The sequence below is a fragment of the Cervus canadensis genome, chromosome 20 (genome assembly GCF_019320065.1).
Source record: "Cervus canadensis isolate Bull #8, Minnesota chromosome 20, ASM1932006v1, whole genome shotgun sequence".
Lineage (NCBI taxonomy): Eukaryota > Metazoa > Chordata > Mammalia > Artiodactyla > Cervidae > Cervus > Cervus canadensis.
The window spans coordinates 12,635,893-12,663,475 of NC_057405.1; the positions used below are offsets into that span (position 1 = coordinate 12,635,893).

Genomic DNA, 27,583 nt, shown 5'->3' on the forward strand with positions numbered 1-27,583 from the left:
TATATAAATATTTGGGTGTCTGGCTAAACAGTGCCCTAACCTTTAAAAGGCATATAGACCCTTATGCTTTAAATAGGATCATCAGTATAAAGGGCAATTTAGGACAAATAAAAAGAAGAATTTCTTTGCACAGGAGTATGGATTTATATGGAACCTATGATAATAGGTTCCAAGAGTTTGAACCACACACAAATAAAAATAAGTCCCTAGGAAAGATTTAGATAAGTCAGTAATCACAAAATTTTGTGAATTCTTCTTTCAAAATCATTCATGTTTCTGTCTCTTCCTCTCTATTTACACTATCCCCATTTTGGACAACATACATTTACTGAAGCCTCAGAGGAAGTTTTACAAAACACAAGAACTCAGGTGTCATTTCTGAAAGTTTATCATCTAGAAAGGGGGATACGGTATACAGCAAGAGGTGTCTAGGAGAGCGTGTAGGCACACGCTAGGTGATCAGTGAACAAATGAACAAGGATTGCTTCAGAAATTAAGAAGAAAGGGCCATTTCTGAAGGCAGGAAGACTTGCAGAGAAGGATGAATGTGATATGAGCATCATGCATGGAATCATGGCATGGATAAACAAACAAAATGAAAATCCCAAGAGCCAAGGCATGGAAGTGGTCAAGGGTTTGACACAATTTTGAATGAATCATCTGTCTGGGTAAAGGATGGAGTTCATGGGAGGAACTTCACGTAGAGGAGGGAAATGAAGCTATTAGGAACAAAATACAGGTATCCCCCACTTTTCAAAAGTTTGCTTTGTTTGATTTCACTTTTAAGAAAGACCTACATTAGTACCTGTTTCCACTAACCAAAAGAAATCCAAAAAGGGTTTTCACTTTTACCAAAAAAGGGAGAAAAGAAAAGAAAAGTGGTTGTTTCCCAGTAAGCTGTTACAGAGGCAGGGAGAGCAGCTCCCCCAGGTTCCTCCCTGGGAACCACGCTCAGCATCACAGCCTCAGGCCGCCATCACTTTGAACTGTGTCTGTGAGTATCTGGGCTTTATCTCAGTTTACTCTGTGCATCCGTTATCAAGATGTGTCCTAGGGTAATTGCTTCTTCACTCTACATCATTTCAGCTCATGAGATAGCCGGGGACATCTGTGTTAGAGGTGCTTGGCAAGCAGGCTAAGCGTTGAGACTCTTCTGCAAAAGGGGAGAGTCACCAGGATGTTTGAGCAAGAGCAAAAAAGACTTCAGTTGAGAAAACAATGTGAACAGAAAGGAAGGAATGCATGTACAGGATGTCCTGCTCCTCCCTTCTAATGCCCGCTGCTGCTGGACCCATCTTCCTTTATCATCTTGTGAGCCTTCCATTCAGAAGTCCTCGCTGCATCCCACATGAAGTCCAAGGTCCACTTCTTGGCACCTGCCATGTGTTATGGAGTTTCACAGATCTATCATTTGCCACTTACTGAAAACAGGACCTTTCCACTTTTAACTAGCCTGCTTACTATTTCCAACATACACAGTTCATTATTAGCAAACATTTATGGTTACACATGTTGTGCCCAGTTCTGTGCTAGATGTGAAAGTGAAAGGATCATAAAATAGAGCACTGCTTTGGAAGACCCGAAAGTGAAAGGATCATAAAATAGAGCACTGCTTTGGAAGACCCGAAGTCTAATGGAACACCCCTCGCACTGTTTTGTGCCTGAATCCTACCTATTCATCCAGAAGAAGCTCAAGTCCTTATCTTCCTCACAGCCATCAGTGATCACTCCTGCCCAGGCTGGCTTCACTTACTAGGAATTCATCTGTGCTTATAACATTTTCCATTCGTTCTATTATTATAATTCATCATTTATAATTTTAACATGTCAAAACATTTTCACTTTTGAAAACAAAAACAAATTCCGCACTTAAGATGGGTTTTTACTCCTGGTTACTTACTGCCCCTGCAACTTGCACATGCTGACACCAGGGGGCAGTAGTGTGCTGAGGGGACAGCAGCATCTAACAACCAGACGTTAAAAGCATGGATTTCTATTGTTCACACGTCTTAGATTAACCCTAAATCTTATACATAGGCATAATAAAAACACAAATCATTATAACTTCCCTGAATCATTATTTGGGAATGATCACCTATGTAACCAATTTACCCTTCAGTTTTGGCTTTAGATAAGAAACTTCATTAACTAATCTTTCCCACCAAAGTCCACTTGCTTTCTATAAGGCCAAGGCTCTTATGAGTCCGTCTCCAGGCCCCTTGACAGTCCTCCTGCCCACTTGCCAGATGACTTTTCACAGACGTTAAAATTTTATATTCCCATATTTCAAATTGGTCTTATTTAGTCTCTCCAAATCACCAGCAGAAAACAGAGCACAGATGAGCAATGAATATAGATTAATTATATGATTGATTTTTCATATGTGTGTGTCAGCTCCATTCTAGGTTACTAAAAAAAAGGTGTGTGTAGGGAATGGGGAGTACATTTGGAAATATCCCTATGTACCAAGGGGACAGCCTCAGAGTTTCTTAGAATCTCACTTCAGAGACGAAATAGAGGGGGAGATAGCCAGTTTAGTAGAACTAGGGGAGAATTTTTCATTCTTATTTTGCAATGATAAAGGAAGAAGGAGTAGCCCAGGAGAAGGAACAGAAAAGCTGAGGATGCTTGGAGCAAAGTCCTTGTGATAAGAGCCTCCAGCCTGAGAAGAGATGCCAGAATACTGCTCACTTAAGAACAGTGAAGGACATTCACAAACTCATGACCATCAAACTCACCTTAAAACATCCTTTGGTTCCCAAGCACAGATATATGCTACATTTTAAGGGATTGCTTCCTCACCTTCCACTGAGGCCCGGAGACAGTTGGCATCAACTAATCCCACTCTGTAGTGGGGTCTTAGACATATAAGGAGAGGTGAGAGGTAGGGGAAATTTCCAGTTGACTCAGGCTTAGTGATCCAGTGGGGCTTGGTGGAGAGCTGGACATTTTGCTAGAGAGGTCTACATTTTAGCACAGAGACACAGATAACGTACCATCTAAAAGAGACTTTGCTGGGTCTTCCATGGCGGACCTGAGTTCAATCCCTGAAGAGGGAATTAGATGCCCCATGCTGCAACTAGAGTTCACCTGCTGCAACTAAAGATCCCCAAGTGCTGCAACCAAGACTCAGCACAGCCAAATAAATAAATATTTTTAAAAATAAACAAATAAGAGACTTTGCTTACAAGGACTTTTGGAAGAGTGCTAGAAGTCCAACCAGGGGACAACAACAGAATCCTAAGCGATCAGCTAGAGAAGCATTAGCCTGTATCCTGGGAACTTCCAGATAGAAGATTTCTTGGAACTAGGGATGTCTCCAGATGGCCTGGGAAAGTGCCCACAAGAGTCATCTTCAAACATCTGCAAATATCTGCAACCATTTTGGTAGCAACTAAGTTAGACATGTCCCCCTAAACTCCTCCACCTTTCTCTGATTCATCCCTAGCAGCCTCAGAAGCTGAGGCTAGCCAATACATGTTGGGTGGGAAAGGAGGAAGGTGGGAGAGGAAGTTGGCAGAAGAAACAAAATAAATGAACTTTGCCCTTCTGATGGAGACAAATGCAAAGCAGAGGAGCAGCTTCAGTGTTGAATGCAATTCAGAATTTGTATTACTGTCCCTAACTCTACATATTAATAACAGAACCATAATTGAACAGAAAACTGGACGAATAGGACAGAAGAGCCTGGCGTGCTGCAGCCCGTGGTGTCGCAGAGTCAGACACCACTGAGCTACTGAACAACTGGTTTCTGTTTGCTTGTGGTTTTTCATTTTTATTTTTTTTACTTCCTATTTTATATTGCGGTAAAGATGACCAACAAATTTGTGTTAGTTTCAAATGTACAACAGAGTGATTCTGTTATACACATACATGTATCTATTCTTTTTCAAATTCTTCACCCAATTAGGTTGTTACAAAATTTTGAGCAGAGTTCCCCGCGCTGTATAATAGGCCCTTGTTGGCCATCCATTTTAAATACAGCAGTGTTTACCCGTCAATCCCAATCTCCCTAACTGTTGCTCCCCCAACCCTTTCCCCTGGTAACCATAAGTTGAGCACTGCTTTGAGGGACTAAAGGGATCCCCATCTTTCAATCATCTAAGAGTGAGCAGGTAAATGATGAGACTTGCCTAAAATTTCATCCAACATTAGGGAGAAAACTGGCCCTACAGAGCAGCTTTGCAGGGGAAGTTAAAAAAAAAAAGGTAATTTATGACTGTACCTGATATGTCTACTTTCAAGCTACTAGTTGCATATTCACAAGATGATACAGGAAATGGGGCTAAGAACAATACCATATTACTATGAATTCAAATTCCTAATACAGAGAAAGAATTAGAGCATGAGGAGAAAAAAAAAGAGGAAGACTTCTCTCCTCCCTACTAGGAATTGCTCCCTCTATCTTTAGCTACAGAGTTCAGGCTGAATCCAAAGAAAGCATCTCTAACTGCACTCTGCTTCCTATAGGATGCAAAACCAGAGCTAAAAGGAATAAACTTCCAAACCCCCCAAATAAAGCCATACACAGAGTTTGAATGTATGCAGTCCCCTAAATAAGTTAAATATCCTATAAGGCATAGAAACAGTATAGGACAAAGAGTAGGTGAGTGTCCAACACCAGAGGCTCTAACAAGAGAATTGATTGGGCCACATAAGAGTGCAAGGGTGGAGATGAAGACAGTGCCAACCACGGGCAGGGTTTGGTGTTCAGATGTGTGGTGTGTGTGTGTGTGTCAAGGAAATGGGAGCTGTTTGAATTATGGGGCTATCATTACATCAAGGGGTCCTGAGGACTGCATAAACCACTTGAGCCTCCAGAAATTACTACCCCATATTTCAGTCACCTGCCGTTTGTTCTATGAGTCATTTATGGGCTGCCTTGGCACAGTCTGTATTGTCAAATCTTAAACTTTGGATACTTCTTTGTAGTTTGATTTGTCTTTTACCTGAGAATCTGTCCATTCCTGTAACTAACCTTTATTGATCATTTACTACATGCACTGTACTCTGAAGAGAGTTGCCTTGTGCCTCTCCCCTGGGGACTTCCAGTTGCTACAGGCTTTAAACCCTTAAAGTTATCCAACACCAGAAATCAGACATCCCATGGCTGAGACCCCTGCCTGGGGTGTCAACAGCAATGAAAAAGTAACACAAGTGTTTAAAGAGGATACAACCACAAGCTTTGGGGGGTGGGGTTCCCTGAGTGCTCCATCTTTGGGGCTCTGTCTAAGCGGTTTCCCAGGCTCTGCTTACAGGGGAAAGCTCCTTTTAGGGAAAGGGGGATTTATTTCCCTGCTGCTAAGACATAGATACAAACACCCAATCAGCCCCCACCACCTGGCTCCAAGTAGCTGGCATGATGCCTCTGAGCAACACAGATACACTTGTTCCATTTGAGCCTGTCTACGATACCTCTGCCTCCTTTATCTCTTCAGTGGTATAAAGGCCGAGGTAGACAGTAGTGTAAAAGCTGAATTCTCAGACTCACTGCATTTAAGCTGCAGCTCTGCTGATCATCTGACAGAGACTAGAGGAAGTTTCTTAACTTCTCTCTCATCTGTAAACCAATGATGCTGATGGCAAGGATCAAGGCGTAGTGATGAGGGTGACTATGAAGAATGATAAAACCTCACAGGGCCATAGTGAGGATGAAATGATAAACAGAAGGAGGTTGCAAAATCACACTGCTTGGCACAGAGTAATATGGTGTGTATGTTCTCAGTCGTGTCTGACTCTTTGCAGCCCCATGGACTGCAGCCCGCCAGGCTCCTCCATCCATGGAATTTTCCAGGCAAGAATACTGGAGTGGGTTGCCATTTCCTTCTCCGGGGGATCTTCCCGACCCAGAGATCAAACCCAGGTCTCTTGTGTCTCCTGCATTACAGGTGGACTCTTTACCACTACTGTCACCTGGGAAGTCCAATTAATATGGTACTAATAATTAATTAGCTATCATATCATATAAGTATCATATATAACACAATAATTGTGTATAATACTTCATTATTATATCATTATGGTTAATATTAATAATAATTAATTTGCTATTACTAGTTGATTTGGTCAATTAACTCCTCTTTTCAGCACTGTAAGAATCAGCAGAGCAGGAGGTGGAGTCCGTGTTGCCAGAGGGGTGGCTTTCAGCCTCAGGGAAGGATAAAAGGAAGTTTGAGTCAGAAGCTATCTTAAAGATCAACCTGTAAGAATCCTCATTTTGTAAATGAAAACACTGAGTGTTGTGGTCTCAGTGTTACTGACTCTAACAGTGCCTTAAAGACATACTTTATGCAAATACAAGGTGCCAATAATTTTTTATTATCTCTCCAGCCCATTTGCTTCCGCAGTCCCTTCAGGGAGGTAGCTTCACTTCTACCCCTTTACAAGCTCCAGTCCAGCAGAGACTGGTTCCTCAAATTCAGGGTGGCTAAAACCAAGCACTGCTCTTGCCCCAAATCAGTTCCCCCTCCTCACCTTCAGCAGCAGTCCAGTCTCCAACATTACCTTGTCACCTTCCCCATCTCCCCGCCCCGCCCCAGGTCCCCACTTCCGGGAGGGAGTCTCGGGTTCTTGTGCACGCCGCAGCTCTCCCTGCTCCCCATGCCCCCTCCCTGTTCTCATCTCCCACCTCTAACTTCACTCCAAGCCACCGAGATCAGGTCCAGCTGCTCTCCGACTAGTGCTGCCTGCAGGCTGTCATCCCTGAATCTTGTTTAAATACTCACTCCTCACATCAGTCCCCAGCTCAGAAACTCTCCTCACCCACAAAGGGATGACTTTCCAAACAGTGAGCCCCAGGGTCCTTTCTCCCCACTTACCCTCCTTCCCATTTTTGTGCCACTAGTGAATCAAGACTATTGACACCCCTGAGTAGTCTTTGGAATTTCTGCTATTTTCCTTGAAAGGCACCAGCTAAAGCTGGAGGAAGCTTGTGAGAGTGGAAAAGCAGCAGCAGGCTTCCCCACAATAAACCCTGGGCACAGTAGGGTTGGGAAGAGGCCTGGGGCTGCTCCCTCCAACACTCAGCCTTCCCTCCAGTCCCTTCCCTTCCAAGGCTGCCTGGGATGCTGTTTTAATCAGCGTTTTCTGATCTGTGTGGAGCATGAGTGACCCAGTGTGCTCGCCCCAGACCAAGCAGTCCAGGGAGGGGAACCCCAATACTGCCCACCCTCACCTGGAGATGACCCCCAAGTCTTCACCACAAGAACACTGTCAGGCAAATAGGGCAGGTACCTCTAAGCACACGGGCAGCAACGCAGACATTACCGTGATGAAGGAAGTAGGTTCTCTTTCCTCTTTGTTTTCCGAAGTCCCCTTTCATCCAAAGGATAAGCTACTTTAACCTTGCCTGTGTCTACGCATGCTCAGTTGTGTCCAACACATTGCGATCCCATGGACTGTAGCCCGCCAGGCCCCTCTGTCCATGGAATTTCCCAGGCAAGAATACTGGAGTGGGTAGCCATGTCCTCCTCCAGGAGATCTTCCTGACTCAGGGATCGATCGAACACACGTCTCCTGCACCTCCTTCATTGGCAGGAGAATTCTTTACCACTAAAAGGAAATTCTGTTGCCAGTGAGTGCCAAACCGGCTGGGCGGTGTTTAGTAGGCGCTGACAGTGGGACCGTCTACAAACCACACAGGCAGCCCCTGAGAACAAGGAGACCGACTGCGCCAGCTCCCCCGTGAAGGAAAAAGACAAAAACGTGGAAAATGGTATCATGGACTACTCGGTACAGCTGGTTGCAAAATAGTTCTCTTAACACTTCTGGGAGCAGAGTGTTTTGGAAAGGGAAAGCATCCCCTTCATTCTGAAAGCAAGGAGCACAAAGCTTCCCTGAAGGGACAGACACCACGCTTGAGTCCAGGACCCCCACGCAGGTTCTAGAGCGGTTCGAACCCACTTAAGTTGACGTAGTTGTAGATTTGCCCCAAAGCATTTCCAGTTGAGGTCTATGTTACTAATAACACAGACAATAAATAATAAAGGCTGAGTAGTCAGGCTTTACAGGTTACCAGAGAAAGGGGGTCTAAATGATAAAAACCAAATTATTATCTCTGAATGTGGAAAGGGGGGGTTCTCTCGTTATTTACCTGATAGTCCCAAGGTTTGAAGAGTTTGGGATTTTGTGGGGTTTGGGTTTTTTCCTGTTTTGTTTTGTTTTAGGGGGAGGGGCTGGTTTTAGCCATGCTGCGTGACTTTTGGGATCTCAGTTCCCTGACCAGTGTTGAACTGGGGCCACTGCAATGAAAGCCCAAAATCCTAACCACTTGACCACCAGGGAACTCCCAAGTGTAAGATTTTGGATGCTACCTTGTTGTAATTTGCCCTAACGGGTAAAAAGCTAACATTTGAATAACAGTTGCTCAGATTTGTAGAACAGATTTTAAACATCCTGAATGCCTCCACCCATTCTGAAATGCCCACAGGCCCACCTCTCCTTTGCCGTTCCTTGCCAGGCACGTGTGTGAAACACTTAGTAAGATTTGTGTTTCCAAAACCTCACTGTGAATCTCTGACCCCAATATATGACTTGAGCATCTCTGAGCCGCATTACCCTAATCCACGTCCTCAAGCCTCTTTCCTCATCTATAAAATGGGAATCAGAATTACTCTCCTGAACAGCTGGGGAAACTAACTGAGGCAGATTTACTTACACAGAGGGGACTCGGTCTACCCACAGGCCCAGCAGCCACAGGGGCGGTCTTCACATGCGTTCCACCCTCTCCGTCTCCTTTTCTCCTCTCTGCCAGAGGACGTCAGTCCCAACAGAGCTCTGACAGGCACAGTGGGCATGAAACAAGGGCAAGAGAGGGAAGACCGCATAATCCAGAGACCTGTTTTTCCACTTAAAAAACATTCATTTAAAATTCTATCAGAAAGTCAGACGCCTAAAAAATTCATTACCTCCCTTCTAATTATACATGAGCCTTAAAACTAAAATATTCCCCCAATCATCTAAGAGACCACCACTTAACAGTATATTAGATGCAAAAAATATCTCAGATTTTCCCCATGGGTGTAAAGTTTAAACATTCAAATTTGCAAAAGAGAAGCAAACTGGAATAAAGACATTCACAGCCAGCTATTTCATATCCATTAGTTATCATTTACACGTCAAATACATACAGCAATGAGACCAAATATACAGAATCTCCACATTTATATACAGTAATCAACATAGTGCACAATTCAAATCTATCTTACAATCAAGTGTACAAGTTTAAATATGGCTTTATAAACTACTAACAATAACTGTGCTAAAGGAACTCATAGATCCAGAAATAAACACTGGAATGCCGCCTCCACATCGAGGCCCTCATTCAGCAAGATGCTATCCACTGTGTTTGCGAAACAGAGGGTGCAGGGTATTGTTTCCGGGCAGTGTCCACCCATCAGCCCCCGAGCAGCTGAAATGTAGGTTCAAATTATACCAGCGTTGGTCCTTCCTATCTCAAATATCTGAAAATAAATCTGTACATCTTCCACACATTTGGAGACACGGGGTAATAAACAAATAGAAGAAAGATAAATAATCAGTGAGGTGATGATTACCAGGAATTATCAAAACGTGCTTTTCAGATTCAGAAATTCTGAGGCATTAGAGTCAGCATTTGCATTTTTGAGGTTTTTCCCTCCCTCCTTTCTTTTGTTTTGCTTAAATCAGTGTACTGAGAAAACTTTCAGGAATTTAAGAGATGTACTATATCAAGGGGTCCCCAAAATAGAATATAAAAGAGTTCTTATAAAGGTAATATCTAATTATTCACTCTTTTCTTCTAGCCAAAAATGGCTCTTAAGAATGAATGAATAAATAACCTTGATCTAAAATCATGCTTCCATGCCTATTTTACATCTACTTGCCCACCAACAATATATACACATTCTCTAACCAACTGCTGCCTTCTAGGTGCTATCCTCAAGTCCTTCTCGCTCCATACTCTAAACTCTATTGAGTAGAAGACTATTCCCTGTAAATTGCTATGTTTGCTATGGTTTTTAATGTACCTAACAAATCATTGGAGCAGTGTGTGCGTGTGTGTGTATTTAAATAAATATCTTTCGGGACATGCTTAGAAAGTCTTGATGAGGTCAATGGGCACAGAGGTCTGGAGACCACTGCCTACATAGAGATGAGGTGGGTGTCTCCAAACATTTAAGGGTCTTTTATAAAACAAATATATAAATATACTCTGTACATTTTTTATATTAGAAAATGGAAACTCTATGTCACGAACACGTTTGAGGGACTAGAAGGAAGTTTCAGAATCAAAGGACTGAACACACCGGGGCCACTCCTCCAGTTCCCAGGCTCAGCCTCAGGTGGGATAAACCGGGAGAACAAGCCAGAAACTAGGACACAGATCAAGGTCACTCCAGTGCTTGCAGCCACTAGAATAACCACAACAGTTCTTCCCTACAGGCTGCATTTGCCTTTGATTTAAACCCGTAGTCCTTCAGATTGCTTTAGTAAGACGCCACCACTCAGAACACTCTCAACGTGCCTGAGGCTTCTCTAACACAGCCACACCACATGATTGCCTGAAGCCCTGTATCTGTTCATCTTTCCTTCCCTCCTCCCACTCAGTGAGATTCAAACACCACCAGAGGAAGGACTCGGATCCTCATCTTTTCAACCACCACCATCGGGGGAACGTCACCCTCATCAAGGGTGGAGTTGTCAGACACTCAGCAGGGTACAGATCGCTGGGAAAAACACATGTTTCTGATAAGCATGATCCCACGAGACGGTTTACTTGAGGTAAAGTCATTTTGACAGGGGTCACACAAACATGTTGTTCCTACTGAAGCAGAGATTCCCTCCAAAATTTGAACATTATCTCTAGTCTTATTGCTGCAAAAAAAAATCAGATTCAGATATAATTTGTTAAAAACACAATCATCTGGACATGGTTGATGTTTTAATAAGCTAAACATGATCTCTTATTGACACAAACAAGTATGATAGAAGACTTCCAATTCTGAACAACTATTAGAGAGAATAGTCTATATATTGTTGTATTTTTTAAGGGAGGGAGGTAGGAAATACCCAAAGCATTACTCCTTTCTAGCCTCAAATTATATCACATTCCCTCTGCTATCTGTTTAGCCACTGCTGATTAACTTGACAATTTAGGAGCTAAATCCTACTGTTTTCAAACCCATGGGGTAACTTTTTTTTAATACTAAAGGTCTAAACTATACTAATAAATCAAAGTTACTCTATTCTAGAGCTAAAAGTAAAAAATAAAAAAGGGAGGGGAAAGATGCTTGCCAATGGGGGATGGGAGGTGAATTAGTCACTTTCAGTAATATTACTTTTCATAAAATGAAATAGCATCATAAATATATATTGCTCTATAGCTAGTGAATTGTTTCAAAATATTTAAAGCTGTAATTAGGGACAAGAGCAGTTGAAAAATATTTAAGAAGAATATTATAACAATAATCAAGCTAATTGCTGAAATTATTTGTGTATGGAACACCTAAGTAATGTACCAATGTTTGTCTCTAGATAACTTGTTTCCCCATGGAAATGATCAGGAGTGTTGGTGCTGGCTGGACCATATTCATAAGCTGTTTTATTATTGCAATGGTCCCCTTTATTTGTCTACAAATTTGATAATTAGGGGCAATAATCCACTTGACATTTGAGCATCCAAATGGTCTAGCCAGCAGCAGAAGTTTCAGAGAGCTCTGGTCTGGGGACAAGGTCCCTGTTTGGCCAGAGCCAGAGTGGTTAAGGAGGTCATACTGTCAGCCCCAAAACAGTGAGTTGCTTCCTTTTACACTACTTTCAGTATTCTCTGTAACCTTCTTTATGGGGCAAGGCCAATGTGTTGCTGGTTCCAGTTATCTTAAAGATTAAAATGCCTTAATTACCTTTAAGATAGTCTTTAAAGTCAGGGACTAAAAACCTAAACAAAATGAAGAAAACCCCACATCCATTTGCATTACTCCTGGCACTAGCAAGGGTTCTGCCATCCAGAGGAGCCTCCTGCTCACACACCAAGTGGTCCTTTTAAACTTTGCAAATTGCATCCAGACCATCAAAAGTAAATGAATAAAGGTCAAGCATGCCACAGTCACAGGCAATCGATCCTGGACCTGTTAGAAATGGGTTGCCAGAGTTCCGCATTTAGACTCAAGAAGTATTTGTCATTGAATGTACTTTCATCAGTCCTTGTTCTTCTTAAATAGCACTGCATAGACAGGAGAACAAAGGATCCTGGGTAATAGCCAGGAGCAATGAAAATAGTCTCACCCCATGTTAAAAAAAAAAAAAAAGAAAGAAAGAAGAGGAAGAGGAGGAGAGGAAGGAGGGAGTGGAGAGGGGAGATGAAGGAGAAGAGAAAGAAAAAGAAGAGGAAGAGCCTGAGTTGTTCCCTATCAACAAAAGGCACCATCCTTTTATTGAAAATACACTCAACAATTGTTCAATTAATTAATTAATTAATGCAGAAAAATCTGATTGTGCAGAACTTATTCCTATAAGGAAAAATCCAGCTTCTTCTCTCCCGCCTTAAGCCACAGACCAATCAGCTTATCCATGCAGAGGTGGTGGGTTTCAGGGCTGAAGTGACGCCCCTGTCCCTGAACTGATTTTGCAAAATCAACATTCTGGGTGGTCAGAAGGTAGATGACAGTGATGATGACAACAAAATCCTTTCACTTTCAAAATGCCAAACTTGTCAGAAGAAGGATATTTTCTCAATGTGAAGCGCCTCTTCTTCCTTCCCTGTCACAGAGCACTCCCCATGTGGATAATGATACAGATCACTTGTGTTTGCACCTCCCATTCTAATTCATCTCCTGTCTGGCCGGGATAAAAGCAAGCAAGAATGAACACTAACAGCAGTAACTTCTAAAGACGGTTTTTCAAACAAGGTTTCTTCAACTGTGGTCCATGAACCCCCTAAGGAATCCACAGGTAATTTCAAGACATTTCTAGATCTCCTGAACTTATATGCAAAATTTCATATATCTCCATATTTTTCTGGGACTAGGGCATAGGACTTGCATTAGATTATCAATGGAGACACAAAAATTAAAAACCACTGTGTGTGTGCTCAGTCATGTCCAACTCTGCAAACTCATGGACTCCAGCCCGCCAGGTTCCTCTGTCTATGGGACTTTCCCAGCAGGAATACTGGAGTGGGCTGCCATTTCCTCCTCCGGGGGACGTTCCCAAGCTAAGGATTGAATCCACATCGCCTGAGTCTCCTGCATTGCAGGCAGACTCTTGACTGCTGAACCACCAAGGAAGCCCATCATCAGTGAGTAACTAAATACCCAGTGAGAGATCATATGGGCACGGATTCCTTAAAAGATCCAATCCAAGAACAAGGGTCTTGGTGACTTACATGTCCATCTTGGTGACATTCCCAGAGCACAGGGAGCACTTTGTACAGAGTAGATACCGAACAAAGATCCCTTGAACTGACCCGGGTGAAGAGATACAGGGGACAAGACTGATCGATTTCGAGCACTCTCGGAGAGGCTGGGATGCGCCAGTTCTACAAACATGGAGTGAGCTCTCGGGGAGGTGGTTTTAAAAATAATCCAAGTCAAGCTGATGTAATGGCAAGAACTCTGTAAGGCAAGGTGAAAGACCTCAGTTCTGGGCCTGCCCTTCAAATAAATATGGCTTTCCAGAGCAAATCCACCACTCAGCTATCCATGTCTATGAGTCTATACTTTCAAGTAATTTGGGCAAGACCCCCACAGCTACAATCCTTAACGCCTCCTTTCCTTGTACCCTAGTTGTTTCACAAACACATATCCTCACACCTCAGTACACACAAGTAGGGCTCATGTGAGGACAAGGGCTCATGTGAGAACCAGGACTCAAGTTCTGCTTCAAGTCCAGTTGTTCTAAGTCTGTGATCAGTCAGCTGGGTAGCCCATCGCCTTGGTAACATTAATATTCACAAATCATGATGTTACAAAAGAAATGGGAACCTCTGGCAATATGGTTTACCTCTGCATAAATTTAAATCCTCCTTGTATCTACTCCGACATATGCAAGGCAAAGTATAATTTGGCTGCTCCTTCATCCAGACAAGTGGAAATGAGGGTGGGGTGGGGCAAAGGGAAGTGGAGAAAAATTTAGAATTTAATTTTACAATGAGAGGTAAAAAAGAACAGGTAGCCCACAGGTCTTCTGGCCATCCAAAAGCATCTCTTGCATTAAAGATCACACTTCCTTAAGTTATCTTCCAATAAAAAAAGAAATACAGAACTTGAACAAGAGAGTCAGATGACCAAAACATCCCCTAATTTCTTGTTATTTTTCTTATAAGTAGCATCTGTTCATCGAATAGGAGAACAGTTCAATCTGGGCAGCCTAAGAATGAAACATATAAAATTAAAGCCCACCTAATCAAGACTGCTTAAGTTGCCCACACCACTGTGGGTTTTGTCTTAGTCATAACTTTTCCATAACCCACTTTGGGAAAGTAAAACCTGGGTATGTTCTAGGGTTCCTAATCAAGTTATACCTACAAAATGCTGAATACCCAAACATGAGTTTTCGGGCAGTACCCAGGACTCAGCCCCTGTGGGAGGCACCTGGAGAGAATGAATGAAGGTTTCACATATTTAATGTTGGTTCTCCATGGATGTGCCCTCCAAGTAATACACAATAATAAATATCTGTGACCCCACATACTCATAACTTAAAACTTTGTAGCATGAAGATACAGTATATTTTGTGCTATACAGGAAGAATAAATTATAGACAAAATTTCAAACCCAACTCTTTCCAACTGAAGATGGAGAAAGGGCAACTCAGTCTTAGCAGAGCTAGGTCCACAGTCTGTCGACTCCACATTTTCAAGCCAGGACTTCCCCTGTCACACAGAATTACCACCAGTTGGTCTTGGAATGCATTTGCTAGAGAGATAAGAGGTAGGTAATCCTGGAAATGATGCTGGAAACAAAATAGGCTTATCCATTCATATATCTTCCAACACATTCTCGTTAGGCATCCAACAGTCCCCTCAAAGATGAAGGGTTTGATAAGATACTAACAACTGAGTTTTATGTGGAATAAAAATATCCAGCTTAGAGTGTTTCAGCACTTCTTCCTAGTTACACATTGCTTAAACGGTAAATCACCTCAAATACTCTCTCCCATTACGTCTTTGTGAATCCACGGCATTCTAGGACTGTTTTGCCAAAACTATATTCAGAGTCTTTTTCAAATAAAGTATATGAACTTCTCAGAAGTTGCTGTCTTTTAAGAAGTTCCTTTTTAACCCCATTAGGAATAGCCCTCCCCCAGGCAGTTGTGGTCAGAAGCCCAAATCCACAGCCATCACCCCAGGATCTTCACCCCATATTTCACTGGAAGATGTTCTAAGTCAACCAAAACTATGTCTTCAGAGATAGAGTGCCTTAGTCAACACTGTAACCCCAAGAGTTCAGGTGCTCTATGGGGAGGGAAAGAGAGGACAGGAAGGGGAGGGGAAATCCTTAAGAAACATTAAGATTCTCCTCAGCATTGGCTCCCCCTCACTGGACAAGGGCTGAGAAGACCAGAAAAGTTGCATTAATAAAAACTGCATAGAGTCTACACGGCACAAAGTGCTCTGCTACCATTTACAACGATCCTCTTCCTTCTTCATCTTTTCAGTACATCTTGCAAAGTTTGTTTTCAAAAAAGACATTACAAGTTGGCGAGCATCTGCTTAAAAAAAAAAATCAATCAAATCCTTTTCCCTTCACCTCTATTAAATAGATCTTATTCCTGAGCTTTATCAAGTAAATCAAACGTAGGCAACTTAACACTCCGGAATCAACAAGGGACAGCTTTCCAGTGTGAGTTCAGGCAACAAAAGAGACTTCTCTGCAAATATACAGTAGAATTGAAGACTGTTTGTAGCTGTTGATGATCTGTAAAAATATTTCCAAGGTTCTTTCAAGGAAAGGTCTCAATTCAAGCAAGATCACAAAGAGGATGATGAGCGCGTCCTAACTGTGCCTTGGTGTGTATTCCATCGGCTCGGCTTGGGCGAGAGACCGTGGCTGCTGTTGCCTGAATATGGAATTCCTCCGCCCGCCGATCTTCACACGCACGAAGCACATTAAAGAACAAAATGTGTTTATGTCACACCTCTTCCTAGAGGTTTAAAGCGCCAAATGTTACCACATGAATCCTCACAACACCCCTGTGAGGTAGGTAGGTGGAGACTATAGTCACCCCCACTTTACAGGCGGGGGAAATGAGGCACACAAGAATTAAGGGACTCGCCCAGAATCACATAGCTAGTCACTGGCAGGGCTTAGGATAAAACCAATTCTGGCTAGCACCTAGCACAGTGCTTTGCACGTAGTAGGTGTTCACTGAATATCTATGGATTTTATTTGACTTATATTTCAACATACAATATACACACAGAAAATACAAGCGGCCACCAAAGAACACTTATCTCCTGCATTACTTCTGATGACATCACTCACGACTGAATCCTACCGGATGAAGGACGTTCAAGGATCCAGCTCACACCTAAGCCCTCGGGTTGCAGGGGATCAATGTCTAAGCAGTCTGTGGACAACCCGCTCTTGGACCTGCTCTACCACACAACGTTAGTTTTCTAATGAAAACAAAAATGAATTTTAGGAACCATGCTGACTTTTTTATTTTTTTTGCCTCTTTGTTTTAAAGGGAGCCATAGGAATGGTTCTGGGTCTGGTTTGTACAAAAGAGAAATAAGGCTGCTCTACTCCAGTTAGCTTTTGCGAGAACCGTGCCGAGCACGAAGATCTGCTCCCAGCTCGATGGATGTCTACCTGGGAAGCTGGACGGACCCCAGGGAGAGGCAGCTCCAGCAGAGGAGGGTCAGCGGGGCTGACCGTCACTTGCACTGTTCGTGGTCTGTGTAGTCATCCATGTCCACATCGGAGTCAAAGAGCGAGTGTCCGGTGAAATCTGTGTCTGGGGTTCTGGAAAAACTGTTCTCTGCTCCCTCGTCTTCAAAGGTCTCTGTCCTTGAGTAAAAGCTGAAATCCAGCAGGGGCGTGTGTGTCTTGCTGCCGTCACTGCTCTCCTCCGACTCGTAGATGGTGTTGTCATCCTCGTGGTGCCACTCCGGCCAGAATTTTCTCCTTATCCTCTCACAGTACATAGCCAGATTGATCAGCTCACCTGCAGGGTGGTAAGGAAAGCAAGGGTTAGTTCTCAAAAGCAACCATCTACCAGCCACTTGGCTTCCTGGGCAACTCAGAAGAACGGTGTAGGGTAGGCATGAACAATGCTTTTACCCAGAGACATTGTCCAAATGTTTAGATTTTACACATGGAAGAAGAAAGGTGAGAGGATAAAGTTAAATTCAGTGAGTGGGCTGGATGAAATTCAGGAGTGCGTCCTAGGATGGTGAGGGGTGAGCAGGGTAGCTGATTCAGAATGGCACTAAACTACCCATCGTTGGGCTTTGTGAAGCATTTTATTATTTTATGTTTGCATGTCAAGAAAACCAGTGCTTCAGCTGGTTCATCTCTAAATTAATTTATAGTCCATGAAAATGCACCAACTGTGAGTTGGATTAAGTCAGCCAGAAGTGATCATTCATTCCACAAACATTTGTAGTGTTGTTATAGGTTGCTTACTATGCCAAGTAGTTGAAAAAAAAAATAGGTTAGGAAGGAAATTTTGCCCTGAATCACCCATAAAATGGATAAATCAGAACTGTCTTTATGGATGAACATGCCTGCAAACACATTTAGCAAAACAGAGATTGTTTAATTTTTTAAGTAAAATTCAACACTACACCCATGATCAGGTTCTTGCTTGGTCACCAGGTTACTTCTTTTTTCCTGTGAATCAAAGGAACACTTTCATTAACTTGCTAAAACTGTCCAGGCATTCATCTGAAATATGACACAGTATTTGGCTTTCATTTCCTAATTCCAAATGCAAGCTGCAGAAAGAAGAGTGAGTTTTTGCTTTTGAGCCACCAGATGGCAACACAGCTCAATAAGCATATAATTTGTCACCAACTCTTAGAGGATTTTATTGCCCTAAGAATAGTCTTTGGATGTCTATTTTTTTAAGTTATATAAACACTCACTTATTGTGTAGGTAATCTATGTTTTATTGCAGAAAATTAGAAAATGCAGGTAAGCAAAAAATAAAAGAAACACCAATAATCCCATTTGTCATAACATTTTCATTTATGCTGTTCCTGAAATTTATGTTAATTTATATATACATTTGGGCTTCCTTCCCTTGTGGCTTAGTTGGTAAAGAATCCACCTGCAATGCAGGAGACCTGGGTTGGGAAGATCCCCTGGAGAAGGGAAAGGCTACCCAACTCCAGTATTCTGGCCTGGAGAATTCCATGGACTCTATAGTCCAAGGGGTGGCAGAGTCAGTCACGAGTGAGCTACTTTCACTTTCACTTTTCACATATATACATTTACATATATTTACATATGCAATGTAGCATTTACTATATATTGTTTCTTATGCTACTTTTAAAAAATTTTTTATTTATTTTTGGCTGTGCTGGGTCTTCCCTACTGCCCGTGAGCTTTTCCTAGTTTCCCATGCTACTTTTTTCACTTAACAACATATAATGAAAACCTTTTAATTTTACTCTATGACCTCCCTGATAACTGTATTGTACTTCATTATACAGATGTACCACAGTTTTGTTTTGTTATTTCAGCTCCCTATTATAGCCATTTAGGCTGTTTCTATATTAATAGCTTTATTGGTTACAGTCTGTAATTACTCTATCTCATTTTCTATCAAAGAAAATAATATATATTCATTTTGGAAAAACAAATCTGTATATAGAAATGGTATAAATATATATAATACATACCTACACACACACACACACACACACATACACATAAAGAAGAAAACAAAAGCACTAATAATCACACCAATCCAAGGTAATGGCAATTAACATTTTGGTGTGTTTCTTTCAGTATTTTTCAACTTATGTATTGTCATTATTATCATTCATTAGTTGTCACTTCCTGTAACATTGTAAACATTTTCCCACTAAAGTCATTCAAAACTTGATTGCTGTTCTGCTTAAATAAACACATCCCCCACAAAACATAAGGCAAATCCCCCTGCCTCATGGACCCTGTAAACTATTGGATTTGTCCATGGTTCACCATGTTCAGTCTTCTCAGATCAAAATAGTTTGACTCACGCTTATATGAGTCCATTCTGATTGCCCCCAACTTGAAGACCTATGAGCTCAGAAGCCAGAAGCTGAGAAGCCCACATCACTGCTCCTTTTGGGAAGACACATGCAAATTTTCACTTATTTTCTCCCTCAGGGAAGCAGTTATGAAAATGCTTTATCCGGTATTGCTGGTGACCAAAAATTAGGTAAAGATGCAGAAGCAGCAGCAAGGGGCCCCTGGGGTAGAGGATATCAGAGATGAACTGGGGTCACTTCATAGCTGGGGACCACCCTCTTTGCCTCAGTCAAGTCCATTCCCAGACAGTCAGAACTCAGGTACAAAATGCACGGGATCTACATGATAAATGACTGTCTGCACTCCTTTTGTGGCTGTCCTCTCTACAGCCCTTTTCTTTACCTTTCATCCAGGAGAGCTGCCGCCCTTCATGACTATGTGTCATTAAAACCTTTTCAATCAGGAACAATAAAAATTAATATTAATAATAATAGCAAACATGTATATAGACCTTACTGTGTACTGGGCACTACTTGAAGTGCTTTATTTATTATTGAATTCATATTAACTCCCATCCCCAGTCCTGGCACCAATCCTATGAGACAGGAGCTATTACTATCTGCATTTATGATAGGAAAACTGAATCAACAGAGAAGTTAATTAACTTGCCTAAAGTCACACAGCTAGACAGTAGCAGAGCCAGGATTCAAACAAAAGCAGTCCCCAGACTCCATCCCCTTGACCAAGACTTGAGCTTGCCTCTCTCCTGATGAGTTGACAGCCTGACCTGGGAATTCATAGCTTCCAACTACCTGTCACAGAATATTTTTCAGTAATTCTTTCTAGAGTCTCAAGAATTATGAGAGGACAATGGGTTGTCGTGAAGAAGAGATCATTCTATCATGCCATTAAGAAAGGGTCCACTTTGATAAGGAAGGACTGGAAGCTCACATGCCCATCCTCATATCCTGGCCCTGATAAAAAGAGTGAAGCAAAGAGTGAAAACTTACACTTCAATTCTCCCTTTATCTGGATTTGCCAATCCCTTCTTATGCATAGATCCTCTACCAGCAGATCCACTCAACATGCTACTAGCCAAAAAGAATGAAAAAAGTCAGCAGTAGAAATAGGTTATGTGTGTAGTGTGTGTGTGATATGCTCATATTAACATAAATGCCTATACTGAAGATGTAAACTTTGTGAAATAATTTTTTTAAAACAGGAGGTTTTTTCTCAAAGAGTACTCAACAAACAGATAATGTCACCTATCAGGCTGGTAAGAATTAAAGCCTGATACCATCCAATGTGGAGGGTCAGACATTGTACAACATGGTTGATGGAAGTATAAATTGTTAAAAGCTTTTCAGGAAAGTAACCTGATGTTACCTATTGAAATTTTAAATGCACTTATATGTTGGCTCAGGACTCCACTTTTAGTACTCTATTCTACCAAAATAAAAGCATCAGTATGTAGACACATGTGGATGTTGAATGTAGTATTATGTCAATGAAAAAAAGAGAAAGAAAGAAAAAAGAGAAAGAAAACAAAGATGGAAACAGCCTGAATATCCATCAATAAGGAATGACTGAATAAAGTTTGTTATATCAATCCTATAGAATATTATGCAGCTATTAAAAAGATACAATATTCTATTTAGCAAAAAAAAAATTATAAAGTAATGTGTATAATGTAATTCCATTTGGTTTTAAAATAATACAAAAACAGCTATATATATATGTATGTAACTTTGTATATAAAAAATAAAAGGCACAGAAGGGTTTACTTCAGATCCCTAATCTTGGTTTTCTATGGGAGTGATTTGGACATCCATGCCTTTATTTTTCATATACAAATTTACATACACGTATATAACTGTCTTTTTGATTTTATTATTTTAAAACTGAACAGTGGAATTGCACTATACACATTATAATTTTTTCACTAAATAGAATACTGTATCTTTTTAATAGCTGCACAATATTCTATAGGAAGGTGGTGCTAATGGTTAAGAAACTGCCTGCCAATGCAGAAGACAGAGGAGACATGGGTTCGATCCCTGGGTGAAGAACATCCCCTGAAGGAGGGCATGGGCTACAGTCCATGGGGTCACACAGAGTCAGACATGACTGAAGCAGTCTTAGCACACACACACAATATAGGTGAGGAGGTGATAGATCTTTTAAAACACACCCACCTAATTCAACTTATTGTGACAATTGTGTATTACTTTTTAATTTAAAAGTCCAATAAAATAAATTAGTAAAATGACTAATGAGTGGTTATTAATATTTTCAGACAACTGGAGAGGTTATTTATCAGAAAACCAAATGGCCCTTAACCCCGAGGACACTCCCAGGCAGAATAAAGAACTTTTCTCTTGAAGTTTCGCTAATGGAAATGTTCCCCACTCTTTGGAAAAAGTGACTCATTTCATTTTCCTGTATCACTCCAGCCCTTCCCAGCACCACTGCAGCCTTGGACCCTTACCCAGCCAATATCTAGAACACAGGGCTGGCGCCCACACACAGTTTTCAAGGTGTTCACTCACCTCCGTGTTCCATGCTTGGGCTGGGTGCCAGCTATGCCCGTGGTTGCTTCCTTTAACACTGTGTCAAACAAGCAGCAAGGGCGCTGAACATTTCCTCTTTAGAAAAGTTCTTATCAAACTTGAGTGTGGCAATGAGGACACCCCGCCCCCTTTCCCAGTCTCTCTGAAGCTAATTCACAGGTCTCAAAATAAAACACCAGCAAAGGTCACTCAAGCCAACTCTTTCCCAAGACCCAAATTCCCCCACGACCTCTTCCTAAACACCTCCAAATAGAGAACAGTAAGAGTATGGGGTGGGTATATTCGTGTATGTTTTTCAAGGATATTCAGCATTCTTTCTATCTTATAATCTATCAAAAAATAAGCAAAAAACACATCCAAGTACAATAAATAACTATTGATAGAAAAGCTGTGAACAGGATTTTTCTTAAAACACAAATGTCCATCTAGTAAAAGCTATGATTTTTCCAGTAGTCATGTATGGATGTGAGAGCTGGACAATAAAAAAGGCTGAGCACCAAAGAAGTGATGCCTTCGAACTGTGGTGTTGGAGAAGACTCTTGAGAGCCCCCCCAAGACAGCAAGGAGAGCAAACTAGTCAATTCCTAAAGGAAATCAATCCTGAATATTCACTGGAAGGACTGATGGTGAAGCTGAAGTTCTAACACTTTGAGCGCCTGATTCAAAGAACTGACTCATTGGAAAAGACCCTGATGCTGGGCAGGATCGAAGGGAGGAGGAGATGGGAACAACAGAGGATGAGAAGGCTGGATGGCATCACCGACTCAACGGACATGAGTTTGAGCAAACTCCAGGAGCTGGTGAGGGACAGGGAGGCCTAGCATGCTGCAGTCCATGGGGTCGCAACCGAATAACAAAAACAATGGAGGGTTGTGTTTCTTACAAGTTCAGAAAAATAGCGTTAGGTTCTTTGATTTTGATATGGCTCCCCAGGGCGAGCGGTGGAGCGGCAAAACCCTTTCCCTTTTGCTATTTTACTTTCCAGGCTCTCCATGCTCCACGCCTTTGTTAAAGAGGACCAAATCCACATGCAATTCTCTAGTAAGGATACTCTGATCAAAATATCAAATGTGACTCCACATTAAAAGGGTTGCTGAAAAAGACAAGAAATAACAAATATAGGCGAGCATGTGGAGAAAAAAGAACCCTCATTCACCATTGTTTGGAATGTAAATCAGTGCTGCCACTATGAAAAACAATGTGGAGGTTACTCAAAAATTAAAAATAAAACTACCATATGATACAGCAATTCCATGCCATTTGAGGTACTTTCAGACACTGCTGATGAGAATATAAATTGAAACAGTCCTTCTAGAAAGCAATTTAGCTGTGCAGACCAAGTGCTTGCACCTGTTGAGACAGTGATTCCCCAACTAGAAATTTAGCTTAAGTAAACAACCAGAGGTAAGCAGATATATATATATATACACATATATACACACACACACACACACACAATAAATACACAATATTTACTATAGAATGTTAGTAAAAATTATTTAAAATCACCAGCAAGAGACTTTCCCAGTGGTCCAGTGGTAAAGAATCCACTTCCCAGTACAGGGGACATGGGTTCAATCCCTGGTCCAGGAAAATTCCACATGCCTTGGGGCACCTAAGCCTGTGTGCCACAGCTACTGAGACTGTGTTCTGGAGCCCCTGAGCCACAACTAATAAAGCCTGCACATTCTAGAGTCCACGCTCTGTAACAGGAGAAACCACCGAAATGAGAAGCCTGACCGCTGCAAGCAGAGAAGCCGGCATGTAGCAATGAAGACTGACTGCAGCCAAAACTAAAGAAAAAATAAAACAAACCACCCACAAGTCCAGAAAAAAAGATTAATCACATGAATTACAGTGTAGCTATAGGATAGGATATTATGGAACTACCAACTACATTGTTTTGAAGAATATTTAATGACAAAGGAAATGGCCATAATGCAGTTAATCAGAAACTGCAGACTACAGGATATAACTATGTCAACATGATGATCTCAATTTTGAAACATATATGCATACATGTGCTTGATAAAAGATGAAGAAACATACTACAAAATTAACAGAAGCTCTCTGTGGGTGTTGGGGTCACAAGTTATTAATAATCCTTTTTAAAAAATTCTTTATCTTTTCTAAATTTTTCCAGTCAGGAAGTGATATTTCATATCATACACAAACATATTATGTGTATTTTAAGAATTATCGAATGTTCAAAGTCTGTCCTCCTACTCACCGAAATTAAGGAAAATTTACCACTATTCTGGATGTTTCCTGGAGTAGTTTGTGTAAGTAGGTATTGTAAATAATATCTAGGACCAAAAAGCTAATTTTTTTTTAACTTTTTGACTGCACCATGAGGTATGCAAAATCTCAATTCCCTGACCAGGGATCCAACCCTTGCCCCCTGAAATGGAAGCATGGAGTCTTAACCACTGGACTACCAGGGAATTCCCAAAAAGCTAATATTTACACACACGCCCTCACACGGGTGGCGAGGACAATGTCGCCCTGGCTGTCCCAAAGCTACAGCAGAAAATCGCCAGATCCAAGCCACTCACGCCCCTGGGTATGAGCCAGTTCTCCATTATCCAGGCTCCTGGTGGTTTGTTTCTACTTTTCCTTCCTCTTATTACTTCTTGGGAAAGTCTCCACCATAGAAAAAGTGAAGGCAGAGAAAGAAGTTGAGACCTGATTAGTAGCTTGCCTGCACTAGCAGCTCTGATCAAAGGCTGAGAAGGGGCCTGGAATAACGGCTGAAATGAGTTTTAAAGAGTCACTGTGGACTTGAATGACGTGCTTCTCCAGTCCCCAAGGAGAGCTGGAAGCTACTACCTCGTTTTAAGAATCAAAGCGCCAGGAACTATGTGCCAACAATGCCCTGCAGATGATGGCATCAGATTCTCCCAGTGTATGCATCTCCAAGTGAGACTCAAAATCAATTCTCCAAAAACACCAATCATTTCTTTAAAAAGAATACTAAATGCCTCAAGTCCCTCCAGGAAGTAACAGAGGAAAGCGCCAGGTCATAAATAAATCAGTAAAAGATGCCTCATTTCTTTAAGAAGGGATTCTGTTCAATCTAAGAGTTCTACTGATATTGGATACCTAAATCCTTCTAAAGTAACAGATGACCTCATACACTTGACCCTTGAACAAAGTGGGGGTTAATTCACATAGAACTTACAGTCAGTCCTCTGTATCCAAGGTTCCTCCACATCCGTGGATTCAACCAACCATGGATTGTGTAGCGCTATAGTCATTACTACTGAAAAATATCCACGTATAAGTGACCCGTGCAATTCAAACTTGTGTTGTTCAAATGCCAAATATAAGGCATGTGACTGTATGTGTACAGAGTATGTGTATGCACTTGGGTAAAAGTATAAGTGTGTATAAAAGTGAGTATGTATAGAACTACGTGAGTAAATGTGTGTTTGTATTCACAGGTGTGTAGGGAAATGGAAGGAGGGAAAAGGAAGTAACAGGAAGAGACAGTATACACAAAACCCACCCCTAAATGAACTAAAAGTAGTCAGCATCTTTTAGACCACCATGGAAAATCTGATTACAATAAAGGGAAACTATTTTAACCGCTACAAGCATCACCAATCTGAGAGTCAATTTATGAATTGAATATTCAATGTAGATAATTCCCAACACATCACAAGAGAAAGAATATCTTCATGCTGATTATCTAGGAAATTAAATATAAGTCCATACTATCCTTACCCCCTCTTAATGGTAGTTTCAGAAGACCTTCAACAAATGCCTGATTCCTTCCAACTAAGCCTGGTGATGTGTTATCTGAATTCCTATCCCCACGAATTTGGAGCATACTCCTGCTGCCATTAGCCTGGTCTGAACCTCTGTGCATACACATGAGTACACACACACACACACACACACACGCACACACACACACGCACACACACATAGTTACAGCCTTCACCAGCCTCCCTACCCACCCACCCATGACTACCACATATGACTGCTTACCTGCCTCAGTTTCTTGAATGATTTTTTTCTTGCTTGGTCCCAGCCATCCATCCAACATCAATTAAGAGTATTATATATGTTATTCACTGGTGATCTCACCTATACCCCCAGTCTCTCAGCCAGGGTATGTAAAGTGAAAAGCCTTAGTTCCTCAGTCATGTCCAACTCTTTGCAGCCCCATGGACTGTTGCCCACCAGGCTCCTCTGCCCATGGAATTGAAAGAGGTAAAGCTTAGGCAGGCAGTCCAAGGCCCTGTAAGGAGGAGGTGAACACTCTCTGCTCATGATTTCCTTGAGCCTTGTGCAACAATGTATCTTACCCAAGAACTGGCCTTTCTTTCAGTTCAGTTCAGTCCCGCAGTTGTGTCCGACTCTTTGCGACCCCATGAATCACAGCACACCAGGCCTCATTCTCCATCACCAACTCCCGGAGTTTACTCAAACTCATGCCCATCAAGTTGGTGACGCCATCCAGCCATCTCATCCTCTGTCGTCCCCTTCTCCTCCTGCCGCCAATCAGTCCCAGCATCAGGGTCTTTTTCAATGAGTCAACTCTTCGCAGGAGGTGGCCAAAGTATTGGAGTTTCAGCTTCAATGTCAGTCCTTCCAATGAACACCCAGGACTGATCTCCTTTAGGATGGACCGGTTGGATCTCCTTGCAGTCCAAGAGACTCTCAAGAGTATTCTCCAACACCACAGTTCAAAAGCATCAATTTTTCAGCGCTCAGCTTTCTTCACAGTCCAACTCTCACATCCATACATGACCACTGGAAAAACCAAAGCCTTGACTAGACGAACCTTTGCTGGCAAAGTAATGTCTCTGCTTTTTAATATGCTATCTAGGTTGGTCATAACTTTCTTTCCAAGGAGTAAGTGTCTTTTAATTTCATGGCTGCAATCACCACCTGCAGTGATTTTGGAGCCCAAAAAAATAAAGTCAGCCACTGCTTCCACTGTTTCCCCATCAATTTCCCATGAAGTGATGGGACCAGATGCCATGATCTTAGTTTTCTGAATGTTGAGCTTTAAGCCAACTTTTCGCCTTTCTTTAGGTCCCAACTAATGAGGACAGCACAATGTCTTACTCATGGAAATGCTTTTCTTAGACTCTATGTTAATGATTGTAATTTTAACGAATCTTGCCTGGAAACCTGTTTCTCAGGACTTGTACCTCTGAGTACACAGCAACAGTATATCTCGCCCAGAGACATTGCCGGAACCGTTCTCCCTGGCTAATCTTGTGCCAATGTTATCTCAGGATGTATGCCTTGGGAAAGGGTCTGGTGGAACTCTTACAACCTTGAGGTATTCTTTTTACCTATTCTCAGCAGCTGGTTGAGAAGTATATAAGACCCTGCTTAAACTAGTGAGGCGGGTACTCTCCTAACCCCTTCCAGTGCCTCTTGCTGGAAGCTTTCTCTATCCCCATTACTGTAATAAAATCTACACAAAGCTCTGAGTGACTGAGACTGTCTTTGGTCCCAGAGTTAAATCTTCTCCTTCAGAGACCATGAATCTGGCAACACCGTTCACTGTAAGCTATCATCTTGGGGTCTCGTCCGGGATCTTCGAGACAAGGTAAGAATGTTCAGGGCTGCGACTCTCTTGCTCTTTTAACATAAAGTCTCTGCTTTCCTAACTCCGTGTGCCTGTCTGTGTGGATGTGCAAGAAGCAAGAGCTGTGTCTTGCTCCACGGTTCCATGGTGATCCTCAAATGGCGTATGCCTGTCGGGGGGTTATGCTGACCTGCCAGTGTCAAGAGGCACCCAATGTCCTCACTGAGGGGAGCGGCCAAAAATGGATGAAGAGTATGGACCGAAGTTCTTTTCCCTGGTCAGCCTTTCCTGGTCTGACT

General features: G+C 41.9%; 1 protein-coding gene across 4 annotated transcripts in view; it reads right to left on the minus strand.

The window, feature by feature from the left end:
• Nucleotides 1–9,087: 9,087 nt before the first annotated feature.
• FAXC (failed axon connections homolog, metaxin like GST domain containing) overlaps nucleotides 9,088–27,583 on the minus strand; it is a 74,788-nt gene continuing 56,292 nt past the window's right edge. For all 4 annotated transcript variants that reach the window (XM_043439163.1, XM_043439161.1, XM_043439162.1 and 1 more), the window contains one exon: nucleotides 9,088–17,148. In XM_043439163.1, coding sequence (XP_043295098.1) covers nucleotides 16,859–17,148 — 290 coding nt within the window. In that variant the 3' untranslated portion in view covers nucleotides 9,088–16,858. The remainder of the gene's footprint in view (nucleotides 17,149–27,583) is intronic.